We start from the raw sequence: 23,128 nt of genomic DNA, 5'->3' as shown, positions 1-23,128 counted from the left end.
CCTATACCACATCTCTGACACTAATTCTTTATTTCTCCTTTAGGTAATTAATTCTACCCTCACAGTTTCATTCATTTCTGCCAGTTCACAATCATATTCTTCCCCCTGTGGATTTTGGTTAACATCTGTTAAACCCTGAACTATAGGGCCATCCCCTGAATAGTGCAATTCACATTTTGCAAAGCAAACCACTACATTATTACATAAAATTATCCACTGCTCAATCTATGTTTTCAGCTATCAATGCTTTAGGACAGTGAGATATATAGTAACAGCACATCACATTATGTAAAATAGTGTAAGTGCTCCCACTTTAACTTACAAGAGTCAAGAAGCTTTGAAAATATATGATTTTTATTTCTTAAAGATGGCTTTAAAAGAAAGCTTTATAAAAACTTGAAATACACTAAAAGTATGAGCCAGAAAAATAAAAATTTTAATAAAACTATTATAACCACTCACAATTTTAATTTATTTAAGGTATTACTATTCACTGAGGTTGGATACAGTGACAACATTAAGAGAATAAAAAGTACTTAAAAAGTTTACAATTGGTTAAGAAAGTTATAGAGCAAAATAGTTCATAAAGCAATTTGTAAGTTTAATCTAAAACTCTGATTATCTGAGAAAATAAAGCCCTTCCATTTACAATAAATTAAGATAATATTCAGGTTGACATTTCCAACATTCTCAACCAAGGAAGGAAGGCAAATACTTTAAAAGATATCCCCTCAAACTGTTTGAATTCAGAAAAAAATATTTCAATTCTGAACCTTTTAAAAATGTGTTTTCATCCTGGCCTTTTTTTTTTTTAATTTTGCACACAGCTGTCTGTAGTACTTTTTAGAATCATGCCAGATGCTGGGTTCATCAAGCAAAAGCAGGAAAACAATGGTTTGAAAGCAATTAGAAGCACTGAGGCTGCAGCGAGGCTCATATTAAAATGTGATAACACTGTTCTAGTGGGAATTTCAACACTGCTCCATTTCTGACATTTCTCTGCTGCCAGACAGGCAGGTTGTGTGGAAGGGCACTGTGATCGAGGAGGTAACATACTGGAATTTATTTCTGGAGCAAATGAAGGATTAGCTGAGTTGGAACCCTCCCAAGGTTTTTATTATGGACTCGGCTACTATTTTATTTGAATGCTACTGGATCCTGTTGGCACCTAACAAAGCTCAAGGAATTAAAGCATATTATAGCCTTGGTTTTATAAAATAATCTAGCAACAATCCGCTCAGAAGGAAGAAGCATAGAGCCTTTTGTTGCTAAAAAGCAGGGCAGGGGGGCGCAGCAGGGTGAAGGTTAATTAAACACTCCACTAACTTTCCTTGGAAATGGCTAATGCCACTCTGTGGAGAAGTCTGTAGAGAAGAGACAGAAATAAACAATCCCATTTACACATTTTTAGCATAAAACCATACGTGGTCAAAGAGGACTTACCTTGGGGCTGAAAATCCCAATAGTACCTGAAATACAAGGGGAAAAAATAAGGGAGTAAGTCAAACTTGTATTTCTCAAATTTGGTTGGCCTACCATAGTATAGCACCTGGTCCAGGAAGCTTGCTAAAGTCTATAACCAGCCAAAGTCACTACTAATTTTGAGGAAAACAAAAGGTTGTCCCTGACATTTGAAAGAGTCTCAATGGCTTAAAAGATGCATTTAATTCACTGAAATTCCTCAGATAATTTTGACTTTAGAGCTGGAAAGATCCTAAAAGGGAACCTAGCGGCAGCCTGGGGTTTCTCATCAAGAGCTCTAGAGGCTTTCAGCAGGATGGTTCTTTGCTGTGACAATCTGGCCCGTGTATTACAGGACCATTACCATCACTGGTCCTAGCTAACAAATACCAGAGGCACTCCCAGTTGTTACAACAGTCAAACCCCACCACCAACACCAACACATCCTCAAATGCCTCGTAAGCCTAATTTTTTTTCTCTGTTACCCAGGCTGGAGTACAGTGACACAATCATAGCTCACTGCAGCCTCGAACTCCTGGACTTTGCCTTTTAAGCCTAAATTCTTAATTTTACAAGTGAAACATGGGCCGGGTGCAGTGGCTGATGCGGTGGCACTTTGGGAGGCCAAAGCAGGCAGATCACGAGGTCAGGAGTTCGAGACCAGCCTGACCAACATGGTGAAACTCTATCTCTACTAAAAATACACAAATTAGCTGGGCGTGGTGGCAGGCGCCTGTAATCGCAGCTACTCAGGAGGCTGAGGCAGGAGAATCCCTTGAACCCAGGAGACGGAGGTTGCAGCGAGCCAAGATCGCACCATTGCACTCCAGCCTAGGTGACAGAGCGAGACTCCGTCTCAAAAAACAAAATAAAACAAACAACAAGTGAAACATGAACAATTAACTTAAGGTTGTCTAACATTTTAGTGCAATTGACTTAAGGTTGTCTAACATTTTAGTGTCTGAGCCAAGAATGGGGCTCTTGTAGTTCATTGTACCATCCTATCTCCTCTATTATTTTAGGAAATAATTGGCAAAACTGACAACCCTTGAAGTCTTTTTTTTTTTTTTTTCCTGAGACTGGGTCTTGCTCTATCACCCAAGCTGGAATGCAATGGCATGAACATCACTCACTGCAGCCTTGACATGCTGGGCTCAAGAGATCCTCCTGCCTCAGCCTCCCATGTAGCTGGGGCCACAGGCACGTGCCACCACATCTAGATGCTTACACACATTACTACTAGTTCTCAATGACGTTGCAATGAGAAGTGAAAAGCAATTACTGTTTTTTGTCTTTTTTTTTTTTTTTGGTAGCAATGGGGTCTCACTTTGTTGCCCAGGCTGGGGCTTAAGCAATCCTCCCACTTTGGCATCCCAAAGTGTTGGGATTACAGGAATGAGCCACTGCATCCAGCAACTCTTGAAGTCTTAAACTAACAAAATAGCAATGGTGGAAAGGATCATTTGTAAGTCTCTTATTTGGAAACTAAATTGCATTTCTTTCCCCACAAAAACAATGTTATATATGATGATTACCCAAGAAAGTCTACTGTATTTTGGATCCCATTTCCTCCTACCTTCACAGGAACTTTACGTTATTCTTTATTGATTTTTCTCTTGTCTGTATTCAACCTCTTCCTCCAGTTTGGCCCTTTCCATCAGCGTTTATGCTCATATAAAAATAAAGCAAATCCTCCCTCACCCCTTCACATCCCTCCACCTGCTGTCCTGTTTCCCTTCATGTCACAGTGACATTTTCAAAAGCACTGTCTACACTTGGCTCATTTTAGTCCCTCACTGCCCACTTACTCAACATCCTCCAGTCAGGCTCAGAGCCATTGCACATTAACTGTTGCTACAGACACAATAACCTTCATGCCACCAAATATAAGGGATGCTTTTCTATCCTCATTTTGATCCCTCAGGAGTGTATATGTGTGTCGGAGCTTTTTTTTTTTTTTTTTTTTTTAACCTAGGGAGGGAGTCCACAGTTTTTTATAGAATTATTTTGCAGTGGTGCCCAAGAGAGAGAATACAGTCATGGTTTCTTAGTTTCTGTTTCTGATGGGTCAGTAAAGCCCCTTCCTCATCCCTCTTTTCCACTTATCACTAGAGGCAGAAACTAAAAATCATGGCTTCACCCTGCTAAAAGCCAAAAACAAAACAAAAGAGAACAACAAAAAAAATAAGGCAGGTTGGAATTTGCAGTTTAAAAGGTCCACAAACCACAAAAAAAGATGCAGAAAAGGAGATAGGTGATAATGGTGTGTCTTCTAGTACATACATTACTAAAATTAGGCTTGGCTTCTTCAGGGCAGAGTATCAGCCCAGTGAGTATATTGGTTATTTCTTTACTGTGTGATAAATTTTCAGAAAATGAAGACAGAAGAGGTCAGTGGAGAGTAAGTATGTTGCCATAATTCACAGTTGAATTTGGGGAACATTATCAGACATAAGAAAGTGGAGAAGAAACCTGACAGTTTGTCCTTCCTTGTTCCTTTCCTTTTCCAGAACAGTTCTGCGCTGGCAATCAGGTGAAGAAAAATGTAAGATACTTAGGTTAGAGGGTGAGGAAATTCCAGGACAGCTTTGACATCTGCAGTAGCAAAGGGGAGAGGAAGGGGCAGAGGATGGGATGGGAAGTGGAAAGCTTCAAAAGCTGGGAAGAAGGAGCATCCATATCAATGCAGGGGCATATGTAAGCTGAAACTGGATGAAACTTAAATACATTGTGAATAATAGTATGATGGGTCAGTCTCCACCTAACAGACAGTGCAGCTTTCCACCGTACCTGGCCACCATGAAGAGTTTTCCATAAAACTCCTTTCTGTAAAACATAGCTAATCAAGCAAATCATCAAATGGCTGAGCAATTTTCTATCTGCTCTTGCTATTTTCCATCTTCTCTTGAGGCACTTCCCTAACCCCCAATTCCTATCATTACCCAACTTCTAATTTAATATAAATAGAAATTAGGGTTCGAGTATGTGCATACATATATGTGCACATGTGTATGTACACACACTCTCTCTCTTCTTTCCAAAATATTGATGATGGCAACAGCAGGAACTGTGCTAACCAATGTTGTTCTCATTTATTGACCCAGAAAAAACTCTAGTCATACAGTGGCAGTTAAAAGGTGCTCTAGGTAAATTGTTAAATAGGCAAAGTATGTTATTGATGATCTCAGCCTCTTCTCTGCCTCCCTGTCCCATGATGCCCACTCCAACTAATACACATTTTCAGTCCTTTTCTCTACCTACTTTACAGTGCCCTGGCTTCCTGGTTTCTCTTGTTAGTCGAGAAGAAATATGATCTTATAAGTCATATATACTAAGAGTATTGCTTCTGCCAATAGTAGTTATATCTTAAGAACTCAACAGTATCAAATAAAGTAGTAGGTTCATCTAGTTGATGTTAAATAGCAGAACCTGCTTTATTCCTGGTAATACTGTAATTAAATATTTCTGTCAAACTTTCGATCATAAGATGAATAAGTTCTAAGGATCTAATGTACAGCATGGTGACTATAGTTAATAATACTGTGTTACATACTTGAAATTTGGTAAGAGAATAGATTTTAAGTACTTTCACCAAAAAAAAAAGGTAACCATGTAAGCCATGTAAGGTGATGAATGTATTAATTAATATGACTAAGGTAATCATTTCACCCTGTGTGTGTGTGTGTGTGTGTGTGTGTGTGTGTGTGTGTATATAATCATACTGTGCATTTTAAATATATTCCACTGCATTTGTCAATTTAAAAAAATCTGAGGTTGGGTGTGGTGGCTCACACCTGTAATCCCAGCACTTTGGGAGGCCAAGACAGGAGGATTGCTCGAGCCCAGGAGTTCAAGATGAGCTTGGGAAACATGGAGAAATCCCATCTCTACAAAAGGTACAAAAATTAGCTGGGCGTGGTGGCACATGCTAGTCCTAGCTACTGGGGAGGCTGAGGTGGGAGGATCGCTTGAACCTGGGAGGTTGAGGTTGTAGTTGGCTGTGATCATGCCACTGGACTCCAGCTTGGGTAATAGAACGAGATCCTGTCAAAAAAAAAAAAAAGAAGAAGAAGAAAAAAGAAAATTCTGACAATAAAAATTATATGTAGAACTTGATGTGGAACAGTATGAAGTGGAATGTTAGTTCCCTTCTTTTTCAGAAGGTATCTTGCTATCCTAACTTTTCTCCCTCTATTCTTTCTCTAAATATTATTTATGGATTAACCCTTCAGGGAGTTTGTTTTTTTAAAAAGCCACACCTCTATTCCAAAGCTCACAAAGAACACTTCTAAAAGGAAATCCCAAAAGGTGAGCAACTGCATCCCTCACTGGAGGGCACCACAGATTAGTCTCTGCTGGACACCTTTAAGATCTTGGTCTTGTCTTGTTAAAGATATTCCATGGGTGGCCTTCTTCATGTTCTCTAGAAATATAATTCCACAATAGAGAATTCTATACTCTTTAGGAGGGATTTAGTAATATCCTGCCAACATCTTCCAATTCATACTGTTTTTCTGAAAACAATTCTCCTTTAGCCAGAGAATCCAACAAGTCTGAAATTAGAAATTTTAAACCAAAATACAAAGACCACAATAGAAGTATACAGAAGAAAAAGTACATAAATGCACACATACAGAGTTGTGTTTATCCTAAAAGCCTCTGAGAATTTCATATCAGGCCTGTGCAGATAGATAACAAACACTTCTTTAATCTTCTCTTTGAAGCTTCAGCTTCAATAGGAAAGGGAAGCTATCACTCCTCTGCAATATCCATACTCAATGTCATCAGGACCATGCAAATGACATCTGGAACTGAAAAATGATGAGTACAGAATGAGCAGAGAGAGAATGTTGCAACTATATTGATGATGATCATTTTCACATTCAGTAAAAATAAACCCATCTTCATTTGTGCCTCCAATAGTGAAAATGGAAGAATAAAATTTCACAATATTTTCTCTATGCAACAGAACAGAGTCTTAAAATTTTAGCATTACATTGTAGAGTATGCTATTTATGTTTTCAAATTAAAGATGTTTTGGCTGGGCACAGTGACTTGTGCCTGTAATCCCAGTACTTTGGGAGGTCAGAAGTTCCATATTAGCCTGACCAACATGGTGAAATCCTGTCTCTACTAAAAACACAAAAAAATTAGCTGGGCGTGGTGGCGCATGCCTGTAATCTCAACTACTTAGGAGTCTGAGGCAGAAGGATCACTTGAACTCAGGAGGCAGAGGTTGCAGTGAACCGAGATTAAGCCATGCACTCCGGCCTTGGCAAGAGAGAGACTCTGTCTCAAAATAAATAAATAAACATAAATAAATAAAATAAGGATGTTTTAACTGAACTTTAGGTCAGATGCAGTGGCTCACACCTATAATCCAAGCACTCTGAGAGGTCAAGGTGGGTATATTGCTTGAGCCCAGGAGTTTGAGTCCAGCCTAGACAACATGGCAAAACCCTGTCTCTACAAAAAGTACAAAGATTAGCTGGGTGTGGTGGTGTGCACCTGTAGTCCCAGTTGCTGAGGAGGCTGAGATGGGAGGATTGCATGAGCCTGGGAGGTTGAGGCTACAGTGACCCATGATTGCACCACTGCACTCCAGCCTAGGCAACAGAGTGAGACCATGTCTCGGAAAAAAAAAAAAGTAAAAAATAAAAAATGAATTTTAGTTTGGGGAAAGGTACAAATAAATTGAACCCACAGTATTGAGGGAATCTTGATAAGCAGCAGTCACTGTAGTAGTAATAATAGTAGCGCTAATAACAATGCTAAGATTTATTGAACATTTTGTTGGATGTTGCTCTAAGCACTTTTCTTACATTAACCCATTTCCTCCACACTCTAACCCTATTATTATGCCCATTTTCTAAATGAGAAAACTGAGGCATCAAGGATTAAATAACTTACTCATCATTACACAGCTTTTAAGTGGAATGGACAAGTTTCTATCACCAACAACCAGTTTCAGAACAGGACCTCTAATAAACTAAGGAGGAAAGTCTTGAAAACATAATCTAACAATTAAAACAATCATCAAAATTAACTGAGTCTTTCTCTAAAGATATTTTACTATTCTAAAAGAATTCAGTGACTCAGACAACCAATTCAATATTTATTGGATGTTTTCTATGACAAGCCCTTTGCCCAGGTACTATGGTTGAAATGATGACTATAATAGATATGGTTCATCTACAAATATATTTCAGTATCTTTCATGCTGCGAACACACAGTTCTAGGTTGCCACCCCAAATTCACAGAGTCTATAAAGAACTTAATCGGACAAGCAAAAAACAACGCCATCAAAAAGTTTGCAAAAGACATGAACAGACACTTCTCAAGAGAAGACACACAAGTGGCCAACGAATATTTTTAAATGCTCAACATTACTAATCATCAGAGAAATGCAAATCAAAACCATCTCACACCAATCAGAATGGCTATCATTATTATTATATTTTTTTGAAACAGGGTCTCACCCTGTCGTCTATGCTGGAGTGCTGTGGTGTGATCATGGCTTACTGCAGCCTCAACCTCCTGGGCTCAGGCGATCCTCCCCACCTCAGCCTCCCAGTAGCTGGGAGCAGCACATGTCACCACACCTGGCTAATTATTGTATTTTTTGTAGAGACAAGGTTTCTCAATGTTGCCCAGGCTGGTCTCAAACTCCTGAGCTCAAGCTCGCCTCAGCCACCCAAAGTGCTGGGATTACAAGTGTGAGCCACCACACCTAGCCAGAATGGTTATTATTAAAAAGTCAAGAAACAACAGGTGCTGGTGAGGCTGTGGAGAAAAAAGGAACACTTATACACTGTTGGTGGGAATGTAAATTAGTTTAGCTGCTGTGGAAAGCAGTTTGGAGATTTGTCAAAGAACTTAAAACAGAACTACCATTCAACCTAGCAATCCCATTACTGGGTATATATCCAAAAGAAAATAAATCCTTCTACCAAAAAGACATATGCACTTGTAGGTTCATCACAGCACTATTCACAATAGCAAAGACATGGAATCAATCTATGTGTCTATCAACAGTGGAATAGATTTTTTTAAATGTAGTATATATACACCATGGACTATGATGCAGCCATAATAAAGAATGAAATCATGTCCTTTTCAGCAACATGGATGCAGCTGGAGGCCACTATCCTAAGCAAATTAATGCAGAAACAGAAAACCAAATATTGCATGCTCTCACTTAAAAGTGGGAGCTAAACATTAGGTACTTATGAACATAAAGGTATGAGCAATAGACACTAGGGACTAAAAGAGGTGGGGAAACAGAAAGAGGGGTAGGAGTTGAAAAACTATTGGGTACTATGCTCACTATTTGAGTGATGGGATCATTTGTATCCCAAGCTTCAGCATCACACTATATACCCTGAAACAAACCTGCACATGTACCCCAAGTCTAAAATAAAAGTTGAAATAGTAAAAAATAAGGCCGGGCGCGGTGGCTCAAGCCTGTAATCCCAGCACTTTGGGAGGCCGAGGCGGGTGGATCACAAGGTCAGGAGATCGAGACTATCCTGGCTAACATGGTGAAACCCCGTCTCTACTAAAAATACAAAAAAACTAGCCGGGCGCGGTAGCGGGCGCCTTTAGTCCCAGCTACTTGGGAGGCTGAGGCGGGAGAATGGCGTGAACCCGGGGGGCGGAGCTTGCAGTGAGCCGAGATCGCGCCACTGCACTCTAGCCTGGGAGACACAGTGAGACTCCGTCTCAAAAAAATAAAAATAAAAAAAAATAATGATAAATAAATAAATAAACAAACAATTCACAGAAAACATTATCAGGTTTCTGCTGAAAATAGGGCTACTGAATCTAAATCAACAGATTGCAAGGGAGAGAATATCAGATTCTTGGCCATGGAGCTAACCAATGAACATGGTTACTGAGATCAAAGTACTCAGAGCTTTATCCCCCTCAGTCAGCTAATTAGATAGATCCTGATGAAACAGGTCAAACAACTGTAGCTGTTCTCATATTATTAGAAATACTGGTCAGGTGAGGTGGCTCATGCCTGTAATCCCAGCACTATGGGAGGCCAAGGCAGGTAGGTTGCTTGGACCCAGGATCTTGAGACCAGCCATGGGTAACATGGCAAAACCCTGTCTCTAAAAAAAAAAAAAAAAAAAAAGCCAGGCGTGGTGGGGCATGCCTGTAGTCCCAGCTACTTGGGAGGCTGAAATGGGAGAATCCCTTGAGCCCGTGAGGTTGAGGCAGCAGTGAGCCATGATTGCAGCACCGCAACTCCAGCCTGGGTGAAACAGCAAGACCCTGTCTAAAAAAAAAAAAAAAAAGAAAGGAAAAATAATTCTATTTCCCAACTATAATAAAATGATTAACATTTATTAGCATTTATATGTTAGGCATTGTGCTAGATATACACATATACATATACATATACATCGTATATATATTTTTGAGACAGAATCTCACTCTGTCACCCAGGCTGGAGTGCAGTGGCACAATCTCAGCTCACTGCAACCTCTGTCTCCTGGGTTCACGCGATTCTCGTGCCTCAGCCTCCTGAGTAGCTGGGATTACAAGCGTGTGCCACCACACCCAGTTAATTTTTTTCTTTTTAGTAGAGATGGGGTTTTCCCACGTTGGCAAGGTTGGTCTTGAACACCTGGCCTCAAGTGATTTACCCACTTCAGCCTCCCCAAAGTGCTGGATTACTTGCTTGAGCCACCACATCCAGCCCTGTGCTAGGTATATGTTTTAAATGTATTATTTTATTTATTTATTTATTTATTTATTTTTGAGACAGAGTTTTGCTCTTGTTACCCAGGCTAGAGTGTAATGGTACAGTCTTGGCTCACCGCAACCCCGCCTCCCAGGTTCAAGGGATTCTCCTGCCTCAGCCTCCTGAGTAGCTGGGATTATAGGCATGCGCCACCATGCCTAGCTAATTTTGTATTTTTAGTAGAGAGGGGTTTCTCTCTGTTGGTCAGGCTGGTCTCGAACTCCTGACCTCAGGTGATCTGCCCGCCTTGGCTTCCCAAAGTGCTAGGATTACAGGGATGAGCCACCACGCCTGGCACATGTATTATTTTATTTAATATTCATAACAACCCTAGGAAGTCAGGACTTTTTTTTTATTTTTAAGACAAAGTTGCATTCTGTCATCCAGGCTGGAATGCAGTGCTGCAGTCATAGCTTATTATAAACTTGAACTCCCGGGCTCAAGCAATCTTCCTGCCTCAGCCTCCCAAGTAGCTGGGACTATAGGTGTGCACCACCACACCTGGCTAATTTCTCTTATTTTTTATTTTAGTAGATACAAATTCTCACTATGTTGCCCAGGCTGGTCTCAAACTTCTGGCCTCAAGTGATCCTCCTGCTTTGACCTCCCAAAGCACTGGGATTACGGCATGAGCCACTATGCCCAGCCCAGGACTACTATTATTACCCCATGTTACAGATGAGGAAACTCAAACTCAGGAAGGTCAAACAACTTGGCCAAGATCACATAACTACTAAGCGGCAGAACCAAGATTTGTATCCAGGTTGTATTAGTCCATTTTCACACTGCTATAAAGATACTACCTGAGACCGGGTAACTTATAAATAAAAGAGGTTTAATTGACTCACAGTTCCACATGGCTGCGGAGGCTTCAGGAAACTTACAACCATGGTGGAAGGTGGCAGGGAAGCAAGCACCTTCTTCACAAGGTGGAAGGAGAGAGTGTGAGAGAATGTGGAAGCGTTAGACACTTAATCAAACAACCAGAGCTTGTGAGAACTCACTCACTATTATGAGAGCAGCAAGGGGGAAATCTGCTCCCATGATCCAATCACCTCCCACCAGGTCCCTCCCTCGACATGTGGGGGTTATAATTCAAGATGAGATTTGGATGGGGACACAGAGCCAAACCATATCACAGGTCTACTTGGTTCCAGAGTCCAAGCTCTTAAATTCCATATTAACTGCTTTCCTATTGGCTATACTAAAAAATAAATCTAGTACTTAAGAGAAGATACAATTGCTTTGTTAGATAGCCTATAGGCGTGAATCAACTCTAATATGAGTATTAGGGAGTGGTTAGACAGAGGTCTTTAACCTGGAGTCCATAGTTTGGGCTTCAGGGGATTTCCTAAACTCCCTAAAATTGTGGGTGAAATGTAATACTTGTTTTCTTTTCTCTTGGAGAAGAGTCCATAGACTTCATTAGTGTCAATAACTCACCTCCGCCCCGCACCCACCAAAAATGATACGACCCACTGAATTAGATGAATAGAGTTGTAATGACATTATAAAACTAGCTATCCAGAAAGGCCAACATCTGTGATGTCATAAATCTAGAACATCTAGATGAATTTTTTTTTTTTTGCAACTGAAGTATTAAAAGTATTATTTTACCTGTGACTTATGGAAATTTAAAATACATCGTATACTCTCTGCCTTGGTAAACCCCTGCTGAACAAAATCAAATCTCTTCTTAATGACTTAAGGACATCCAAATTTGAACTTCTTTTTTGCTGTTTTTGAGACAGGGTCTTGCTCTGCTGCCCACACTGGAGCATAGTAGCACAATCTCAGCTCACTGCAACCTCTGCCTCCCAGGGTCAAGCCGTCGTTCCACCTTGGCCTCTTGAGCATCTGGGACTACAGGCATGCTCCACCATGCCTGGCTAATTTTTGTATTTTTTGTAGAGACAGGGTTTCACCATGTTGTCCAGACTGGTCTTGAACTCCTGGACTCAAGCAATCTGCCTGCCTTTGCCTCCCAAAGTGCTGAGATTACAGGTGTGAGCCACTGCACTCAGCTTGAACTTCCTTTTTGTACTAAAATAGCAATGCCTTCTGAATGCATAGGCTGTCTGCAATACTCAGTGTCCAAAGACTTCTATCTCTCTCTTGAACATCTCTGTTCTCTGATAATGGCTGTCTCCAAACAGACTGCAAAGGCTAACACTGAAGAGTTATCCTGGCATTGAAAATGGAATCTTAGGATTCAGATGGACACCTAGTTGAGCATGGATTCCATGCAAGTTGTTAAGGCTAGGAAAACCCCTTGCAACTGACCTTGAATAGTGAGCCACATGGTAGAAGTTTATTTATGCCCAAGGAAATGGCTTTACTAAGCAATGCTAAGAGTCTGTACACTAAATGTTTCCTATAATTTCTTTTCTCACTTGGAAAGATTCATATTGTTTTCAAATTATCTTCTAGAAGTGTCCCATCTACTACCTTGCAGAAGGTATGGACAAGTGGCAAAGAGTAACATGGCCAGTGACACCCCACAAGAGAAATGGGAAAAGAGCACCATCTGGTGGAAGTCCCCAGTGGAGGCATCCAAGACCTGGGACCCAGGGGTCCAGGTACCAGCCTTAGAAACAATTGGGCAGCAAAAAGAAGATCCTTGGTGGGACAGCTGGTGATCCTTCCAGTCCCAGTTCCTTAATCTCACCAAAAGTACAAGACCTAATGCCTACCTACAAGGAGCTTATAATCTAGTCCAAAATATGAGCTCTTTGTATATAATGAGATGACAATCTAATATGGCAAATAAATACTATTGTAACAACACACAATAGGCATATAACTCAATTATGTAATAGAAGAACATACCGCAAGAAGGTCCTGGGTTCTTTTAGGGGATGTAATATTTCAGTGGTCTTGAGTCTATATGTACAAGCACATCTAGGTAGATAATACAATGTTTACCTACTTACTAAATACAATGGTCACAATCAAACTTTTATTAAATAAACATTATCTGAGATTGACAGTATAACTCATCACCTGCTCCCCCATCACAATTTTTAAAGTCCATTCCTGGACAGCAAAAAAGAAATTAAATTTTGAAAAGAAATTAAAGTACTATTTACCACTAGAGTCTCCTATAACACTTTTGCTACATGGAATCATTGCTATGGTCAATGAAACACCCACTCTGGATTCAAACATTAAGAAACCTAAGAACTCTTTTTGATCAGTGAGTGATTAGCTTTCTGATTGCAACACTGGAAACCCACATTCTAATATTCCTTCCCCTACTTTCTAGCGTGAGGACTGTTTTTTCACCAGCAAATCTCACTAGTATGTCTACATAATCCCCATACTTCCTGCATGTAATAGGCAATGAACTATAATTCGATGAACTAATAAAGGAGAAATGCCAGCCAAATACATTATGGCAAAATAAAAACACTAAATAACAGGTCAGAGTTAGAGGGTTTTTTTTTTTCCTGTAAATAAAAAGGAGTCATTGAAAGGTTTGTTTGTTTGCTTGTCTTTAAGGATAAAGAATGATGTCCACATTGAATCCAGCAGAGATGTGTAGCATGGATGGGAGGGAGAAAAGTGGGGAGATAGATTAGGAAGCTACTTGAGAGCAAGAGAAGAGACAAGAGATTAGATAACAGACTTAGAGACTGGCTGGGAGCACAGAATCAAGAGGAAAGTCAGAGACGCCTTTTGGTTCCAAACTTGTATCTTGGAGAAAGCAAGGTACTGGTTATGTACAAAGAACTCCAGCTGATTACTGTATTCTAAACTGTTGTCTTTTTGGCCCTTGCTCTGTCATTTTTGTCACTGTTGACGCTTAAAAACCTAATTTTGTTTTATTTTTTTGCTTGCTTCAGGTTAACAGCTACTCTTCGACCACTGAGACACCATTATCTGATAGCTGATATGATATCTGAATAACTGATAGCTGAGTGACTGTGGTCCATATACTCACTGAATTTTATAGTTCGAAGGACACTTAAAATCATTTAATCTAGCCTTCACTTTACAGATGAGAACAATGAAGCATGGAGAGGTTATCTGATTGCACCATAGCAGTTTAAAAGTCCACACTGTGGGGCCACCACAGTTTATCTTGTACAGAATCAGAGTCAAGTTCTAAAATTTGATATTCATTTAAAAACGAGATGGTTTCTACAAAAACATTTAAAACTTCCTCGGAAAAACTCAGCTATCTTGCCTTTGATATTTTCCTTTTTATGAACATGGACATATTATTCACCTGAAGGCAAATGTTATGTAAAAATTTTTTAAGCTGGATTAGTTATTAGAGTTCATCTAGGCTAGGTGGATATCTCAGCATTAACATGCCAACACAGTCTCTGTATCTCAAGTTATGAATACTGCATTTGTTCTCTCAATAGTAGAGATGAATAAATTTCCACTGTTTGCCAGACACTTTGTGAGGGTCTAAGAGCACAGAAAATCCAACTGTGGGCCAGTTTGGCCGAAATAATCAAATTGTGTAGAAGTAATATAATTGGCCCAGAACATGCAAATGGTAAAAACTGGGACCACAAGAACCCATGTCTGACTAATGCCAGAATGCGTCTTACTGCCTGCAGATAAGAGTTGCTGAGGCCGGGCATGTTGGCTCATGCCTGTAATCCCAGCACTTTGGGAGGCTGAGGCGGGCAGATCACAAAGTCAGGAGATCGAGACCATACTGGCTAACACAGTGAAACCCCGTCTCTACTAAAAATACAAAAAAATTAGCTGGGTGTGGTGGTGGCTGCCTGTAGTCCCAGCGACTCAGGAGGCTGAGGCAGGAGAATGGCGTGATCCCGAGAGGCAGAGCTTGCAGTGAGCCGAGATCGCACTACTGGACTCCAGCTGGGAGACAGAGCAAGACTCTGTCTCAAAACAAACAAAAACAAACAAAAAAAAGTTGCTGAAGGAAGATTCGGGATCAGAGAGAAGCCTGGCAAGGGAGGGGAGGGTCACAGAGAGGCCAGGCCCAAGATGCAGAGGGAGGTCAGGCAGAGGGGCCAGGCCCAGAAGAGAAAGTGGCAAAGGGCCAGCTCAGCACCCCAAAGCAGTTATGCTGAGTAAGGGACAGGGTAGGATACTGAGTAGGTTCCATCCTGAGAGCCTCTCTTGTCTCTTGTGAAGTACACTGTGATGTCATGGAAAGAGTGAGAAGCAATATGATGAGGTAAAGACTGACAAGGGTTGGGGGAAGAAAAAAAATCAAGGAGAAAGGTTGCTGATTTGGAGCATGTGAAATAACTACCAGTTATCACTAAGGATTCAGTTGAGGTTGAAGACTAAGCTTTACTGTAGTGCAGCTAGGATGGAGGCTCATGCCTATAATTCCAGCACTTTGGGAGGCCAAGGTGGGCAGATCACTTGATTCCAGGAATTTCAGACCAGTCTGGGCAACATGGTGAGACCCCATCTCTACAAAAAATAAAAAAAAATTAGCCATGTGTAGTGGCTTGCACCTGTGGTCCCCACTACCTGAGAGGCTGAGGTGGGAGGACTGCTTCAGTCCAGGAGGTTGAGGCTGCAGTGAACCATGATTGTGCCACTACACTCCAGCAAGGGTGACAGAGCAAGACCCTGTCTCAAAAAAAAAAAAAAAAAAAAAAAAAATTAATTAGTTAATTAAAAGGTTTACTGTGGCGCAATCCAATTGTGCAATTTTTCTCCGGAACTGAATAGCTTCCCAGATATACAAGCAGAGAAGTTGGACAGTTGAACTGATGATGCGAGATTAGGATTTTTCTAGGCTTGTGAAATGAAAAGACAAGAGAGTCAGAGAATACTAGAGGACTAGAGGGATAGGTCATAGAGCTCAGGCTGACCAGAGAAGAAACCAATTGCCAAAGACTTCACTATAGTGCCTGCATATATTAAAGACCTTAGTTCATTAAAACATTCAAAAGCAGGAGATATCATTACTCTTCTCTTTCAGGAGTAACTGTCCTTTGTCCCACAGGTCCCAAACCTCTCCTACCCCTGTGTTCCCTATTTCAATGGATGATATTACTATCCACCCAGCTGAAACTTGGGAATCATCCCTTTACCTCTTTTTCTATTACTATATATATCCCATCAGTCACCAAGACCTGTAGATTCTACTCCCTTAATATCCTTTTAATCAATCTCCTCTCCATCTCTGCAGACACTGAATTCATGTGAGCTCTTAAAAGGCCTCACCCACATCCATGTAACCACATGGCAAACGGTCCACCTGCCCTCATCCTCCTCCCTCTGACCTGCTCTCCTCAGTGCTGATGGAAAAGGGAATGGAATAAGCATGAAGAGCAAAGTCTTTGCAGACAGGTCTGGGTTGAAGTCCCAGCTCCTCCATCTTCTAGCTGAGACTTTTTCTGCAGCCTCAGTTTCCTCACCTTTAAAACAGAAATAATAACCACATCTTCCTCGTTTGGTTCTTGGGAGGACTAACAGAGGTAATGCATGTAAAGAACCTGGTAAACCACCAATAAATGTTCAGCTGTTAGTCATTAGCATCTTCATTATCTTAATGACCTAAAAGGCAAGCCTAGTTCCATCATTCTCCTGCTTGAAATCCTTCCATGGCTCACCTCAGCTCTCAGGTCCTCCCCAGCTCCTGCTGACACTCCTGCCCACTTGTTGCTGCACCCTCTGCCAGCAAACCTTTTCTTTCATGCCTCCTTCTTCTCCTAGTGGACCCTCCATGATCCTTCAAGGCTCAGTTCAGTGTCCTATGTTAGGGTTCCCACAGCACATCTGTGCATGCCTCTCAGTAACACCTATAATACTGTATTAGCATCTTCTTGTCTCTCTGTCACTGAGCCCTCAAGGGGCAGTGGCATAGAGCTTGTGCTCAATAAATGTTTGCTAAATCAGTTAATGGAGGTAAGAAGCAGCAAGGGCTGTCTGAGTTCGGTATGAGACTCATTCAGTATAAGAGAGCATTTCAGGGAGGGGTAGGGACAAGCTTGGAGAGGCAGACAGAGGGCAAGGCACTTCCAGGCAATGCTATGAAGTATGGATTTTATTCTGAAAAGATGGGGCTGGGGTGCCTTCATTTTCCTCTAAATCACTCACACAAAGGCAAGAGGGGAAAAAAGAAAGAAAATAAAAGTAAGGGATGAAAGAGAAGAGAGACAAAAATAAGAAAGCTTTGTTAAATTGAAACCTTCATCCAAATGAATAATTTTTTCCCCCAAAGCCTGGCTTCAAAGACAAACCACAAAATGACCAGCAAAAATATACTTCAAAAGACACGACCGAATACACATTGTGGTGGCAAGAATCCAATATATAAATACAATCAATTTGTTTCCTCATTAGAAGCTTTCATGAGGAAAATGATTTAATACAAATGCTAAAGCTACCGACATAGATTAATTGAAAAATAACAACAGAATCCTAATCAAAGATATAACATTATTTCACTCATTTACACTACACCAAAATCTGAATCAATAAATAATAACAGAATTTTGAAAGCCAGCTTCTACTGGTAACCACTCTAAGAACTACAATGAACTACTGACATTTTTCATAAAATGCCTATCCTTATGTGTACACTTTTTTCTAGTTAAGAACTGAGATGTATACAGAAATCCAGAAATCATTTTAAAATTATTTCACACTTTTCCTAAATTCATATCAACTTACTTAATCCACATTATTGCTTTTGCCCTCAAGTTGACTTTTTTCGCTAATTGTACAAGATTCTATACTAAAGTATCATTCTTTTTTTTTTTTTTTTTTTGAGACAGAGTCTTACTCTGTTGCCCAGGCTGGAGTGCAGTGGCATAATCTCGGCTCACTGCAACCTTTGCCTACTGGGTTCAAGCAATTCTCCTGCCTTAGCCTCCTGAGTAGCTGGGATTACAGCTACTTGGATTACACCACCATACCCAGCTAATTCTTTTGTATTTTTAGTAGAGACAGAGTTTCACCATGTTGGCCAGGCTGGTCTCAAACACCTGACCTCATGATCTGCCTGCCTTGGCCTCCCAAAGTGCTGGGATTATAGGCATGAGCCACCGTGCCCGGCCTAAAGTATCATTCTTACCCATTTATTACTTTGTACAGTATGTACAGCAGTCATAATTAAACCCTTACATAAAGTACCCAATTATCCAAGTCATAAAAAAATGGAATGGACTTTGATCTAAAGGCTAATGACTATGTGACCAGCTCCGTTGGTATATCAATACAGGTCAGGGGTCCCCAGAGGTTTGATTACAATCAACCAGTCAATCCAAGGCTTTACCTGGCTCCTCTTGGGACCAGGGCTTTCAGTTCTGTCCCACTTTGAGAGATTCTCCAGCATCAGAAACATCTTGAGATGTTGCCAGTTCACAAGGAAGCACAGAGCAGCATATGAACATATCCCTATCTCCTCACTCTGGGAGCTAAATCAGGCTGAAACGTTGTCAGCCACTGACAGGTCTTAAGCCCTGCTGGTAAGATTTTCCCCTCATTGTTAAAATTCAGTCGAGAACCAAAATAGGCACCTACCTCACAAACAAAAAACAAAAAACAGGGTCTTCTGATAAAGATTTGTACACGCTTTCCTGATCTTAAGAATCCCTTGGACCTCTTATTGAAGAACAAATTCTCAGGGTCCACCCCAGACCTAGTGAATTAGCATCTCCAGGGTAGGGGCCTAGAAGTCTATATATTTTAACAAAATCCCCAGGTAATCATATGATGGGGCAATTTTGGAAAATACGGTAAAGGAAACAGATATTTACCAGTGGTTGCCTGTTAAGGAAATTCTAGACAAGCAGCTCTCAATTCAAATATTGACTGTATTCTAAAAGTTCATTTCCAGTTGTTTGGACCTTGGAACACATTTTCCTAATGAAACAAAGTTGAAAGTTGTCTGGGCCAGCTTTGAAAATCTATTAAATCTTGTTAACAGATCTGAAAAATTGTGAATACAGTCTTTAATTTTCAGACCAATCATATTTCAAAAGTTGAAGCATATATCCATAGAATATATTTTCCCATTGACATAACATTCTGAAAAGTGGTTAGGGCACCAAATTATATGCATTCCTTATTTACAGTGCTTTGTATACAAATTACACCCAATGATACTGAAAAATAAATAAAGTATGGCAAGGAGATTTGTCTTCCTTCTCTGGGTACAGGGAACATAGGCAACCTTTGACATTCTTATCCTCTCTTTCTTTGCAACCATTTTCTGCCTTCCAGTGGCCTCAGCCCTTGTGCCAAAGACCCAAATGTTATCCACTACTAAAGCATCCCTCCTCAGCTTACCTATCCCTGACTCATGCTTTATTCTTCCAAACTACCTAACTGTCCTCCTCAAACCCAGTCAAAATTCTTATTTCTGAGAGTTGGTTCCGTTTTGTCTTTTCTGCCATACCTCCCATTATTACTCTCTTTTACCTAATCAACAAAATCACCCTTTGGTTCCCAAAAATGCCTAAACTTTATCACCTCTGTGTCTTAGCACATGGTAATTCTGCATGCAATGTGTCTTACCAAAAACCTATCCCAATCACCCCATGGCCAAGTCTTGATGCCAACTCATCCATGAAGGCTTCTCAAGCCCACCAGAGAAGGGACTTCCTTCTCTGGGCTTTTACAGTACCATGTATGTGCAGTGTTTTGTATGCCAATTATACCTCAATAAAACTGGAAAATAAAATAAAATATGGCCTCTTCTAAAGCCTTGCCACAATGTATCTTGAATTATAGTTATTTGTGCATTGTTTTTTATCTTTCCAGTGCGGTTATAAATTTCTTGGGAATATTTGTTGGCTATCCACTATGTGACATGTTTGTGTTAGGCACTTTTATGTACATAACAACAACCCTATAAGGTAAGTGTATTGTACAATGATTTGGTTTATTCTACTCAAAAATAAGTTATAGAAGGACTGGGACCTATGTTGTGTTCACCACAAAAATGCTTTGCACATAGCATATGCTCAATAAACATTTGTAGAAACTATGAGTGAATGAATGAAGTGGCATTATTCACTTTTTATGACAAGGTTGAGCCTCAATAAGAGTGGGTTCAAATTCCAATTCTAGAACCTAATAGCTATGTAACCTTGAGCAAGTTGATTACCTTTCTGAACCTCAGTTTTCTCATTTGCTATATAGGGATTATAACAGTATCAACCTCACACACCTGTTGTAAGGAAAGCCCTTGAAACTGAGTCTGGCACATGGTATGTGTGTGATGAATGCTAGCCGTAACTATTATTCTAAAAAAAAAAAAAAAATCACATGTGGGGAGGAGGGAGGGGATAGCATTAGGAGATATACCTAATGTAAATGACGAGTTAATGGCTGCAGCACACCAACATGGTACATGTATACATATGTAACAAACCTGCACATTGTGCACATGTACCCTAGAACTTAAAGTATAATAATAAAAAAAACCCACATAAATGGGAACCACTCAGACTGTGTCCTCTCCTCCTTACTCTCCCAGAGGAAGAGAAGAATGATTGTCAATGGCAAATGGCAGGTGCAGCAAAGCAGCACCAAGAGTCAGCTTCATGCTCTGGAGAGAACACTACATCTCCTCCTCATGGTTTCTGGTGCTCCACATGTCTAGGGAAACTTCTCTAGCAACAAACTATAGAAATGATCCCTGAAAGTACAGTCTTTATGACTGTTATGCTTAAGCTGCAGAGATAAGGAGTCTCTAAAGCCCTTATTCTTTCTGAGAAAACGCATCCTCTGTTACTTCTACAACCTTCAGTATTCCTAGCACAGTGCATTGCCCGTAATAGCGGTTCAAAAAACCACTTCACTGAATGTCCTCAGTGAAGCCATCTTAACCAAAAGTTGGAAGGAAACCATTGAACAGGTCTAGTGCACATGACTGAACAATCAAAAGTATTTTCACCCTCCAGGTGAATTTGTATTTTAAAACGGGATGTTTAACCCAAACGAATCTCTAAGTGGTGAAACTGCAGGCATGTAACAAATTGAAAACAAACCTTCAGACCTTCTAGAGCAGATTATCTGGGGGTAGTGGGCTCCATGCTGGTCCATGGAGGAACTAAGATGAGTCTAGTCGCTCACTGGCCCAAGAACTGCTTGAAAAACAAGAATATGTCTTATCTGACACTATCTTGATCACCTGGCATCGTGCCTGACATAAACAAATAGCCAATACATATTTGTTAAGTAAATTATCTGCTTCCGGTCTATAATCCTCACCCTGCTTTTAGTTGATTCCATTTCTCTTTATTACCAACATAAAAATCAATCATGGTGACTGATGTTTTGAGAAGGAGGAAGTGAATGGTTTACTTAAGCACCCTCACTTTGGAAAAGTAGTCCGACAAATACAAATGTTTTACTAAATAGTCACACAGAGTGGAGATAATCCTCTTCTAATGAAGGATTCATCCTGTGTCAGTTCAGCACAGCTCAAAGGGATAACATCTGAAAAACGGAAGTTGTTCCCAGTCAGTGATACCTCATCTAATGAAGGCCTTGAGAGTCAACTTCCTTAATTAAAAAACAAATTTAGAAAAATAATCATAAAATAAAACTCAAAGTACTGCTGCATTTCACAAGGCTCAAAAATAATTTCATTTTCATGTGTATGTATTTAAACACAGAGTAAAACACTTTGGAAGACAGTTATTTATTTGCACAGAAGTGACCCAAGGCCAGGCTGCACAATTAAAGCCTAATTTCCTCTTCCCACATCTTTCCCTGTCGGTGCCAACTGTTTTACCACCTGAAAATTGAATATCCTTCAACTCTTAAATCTCTGCCCTTTTTAAAAATATTTATTTATTTATTTATTTATTTATTTATTTTTGAGATGGAGTCTAGCTCTGTTGCCCAGGCTGGAGTGCAGTGGAGCAATCTCAGCTCACTGCAACCTCTGCCTCCTGGGTTCAAATGATTCTCCTGCCTCAGTCTCCCAAATAGCTAGGATTATAGGCGCCCACCATCATGCCCAGCTAATTTTTTTGTATTTTTTTTAGTGGAGACAGGGTTTCACTATGTTGGCCAGGCTGGTCTCAAACTCCTGACCTCAAGTGCTCTACCTGCCTCAGCCTCTCAAAGTGCTGCGATTACAGGCGTGAGCCACCACACCCAGACAACAAATTACCCTTTTTTAAAAGTTTGCTCTTTCAACATGGAATGGAGGAGCAGAATAAACTGGAACAGGGAGAGACTTGAGGCAGAGAACCAGAAAGGAGAATTCTGCAGTGCTTGAGTACAACTTTATGAAGACTAAAGTTTAGCTAGTGACAAAGGGAAGAGAAAGGGGAGGACATTTAGAATGAAGAATCAACAGGCCTTGTTGATGGTTTGGGGAGTGAAGGGGGACCAATCAGGAATGACTCCCAGGATTTTGCCTTGGGAGCCTTGGCCTAGAGAAAGCAGAGGTAGACTTCAGGGGTGAGAAGAATATAAGATAATGAGTTCAGTTCTGGACATTCAAGCAGTTAGGATTCTTCTGGCCACAAGTAACAGAAAATCTGACTGACAAGGGCCTAAGCAAGTGGAAGTTAATTTTTCCCACAAAACAAAAAGTCTGAAGACAGGAGATTCCAGAGTTGTGCAGGGCCCAAGAATGACATGAAGGAGCCAGGCTCTTCCCATATTTCTGCTCTAACACCTTAGAGCAGAGTAATGTTCTACTGCATTTCAGTGTATTACTATCTCCCAACTATAAGACTATCCTGTGAGAATCTATCAGAAGTCTTCTTACATTTATTTGGCCATAATGACATTTTATGTAAACTCTAGATCAAGCACTGGCAAAAGAGAATGGCTTATAGATCACGATTCTGTTGTCAAGGAAGAAGGGATGGTGGCTGCTGAGTAGGCATCCAGCAGGGTATGCCCAGCTTTGTGAAGTTTGAGGTATCTTTGAGACACCCAGAAGGAGGTATGCAATATGCTGTCTGGTGCCTTGGAGGGAGAACTGCAGCTGA

General features: G+C 40.5%; 1 protein-coding gene and 1 non-coding gene across 21 annotated transcripts in view; both read right to left on the bottom strand.

The window, feature by feature from the left end:
• Positions 1-23,128, bottom strand: part of SKAP1 (src kinase associated phosphoprotein 1) — a 302,157-nt gene that overhangs the window by 232,762 nt on the left and 46,267 nt on the right. For 19 of the 20 annotated variants that reach the window (XR_002518069.2, XR_002518067.2, XR_001896335.3 and 16 more), the window contains exon 3: positions 1,444-1,469. The exons of the other annotated variant lie outside the window; for it this stretch is intronic. Coding sequence is in view for 13 of the 19 variants with exons in the window: in XM_021928962.2 (XP_021784654.1) it covers positions 1,444-1,469 (26 nt within the window). In the remaining 6 variants the exon portion in view is untranslated. The remainder of the gene's footprint in view (positions 1-1,443; positions 1,470-23,128) is intronic. 20 annotated transcript variants of the gene reach the window in all.
• On the bottom strand, positions 20,612-20,827 carry LOC116271184. Its single transcript, XR_004179612.1, has one exon. It is a non-coding gene; the product is annotated as a small nucleolar RNA U3 (small nucleolar RNA).

The sequence above is a fragment of the Papio anubis genome, chromosome 17, assembly GCF_008728515.1.
Source record: "Papio anubis isolate 15944 chromosome 17, Panubis1.0, whole genome shotgun sequence".
NCBI lineage: Eukaryota > Metazoa > Chordata > Mammalia > Primates > Cercopithecidae > Papio > Papio anubis.
Note: the sequence above shows the minus strand (reverse complement) of the source record. Positions and strands in the feature narration are given on the sequence as shown.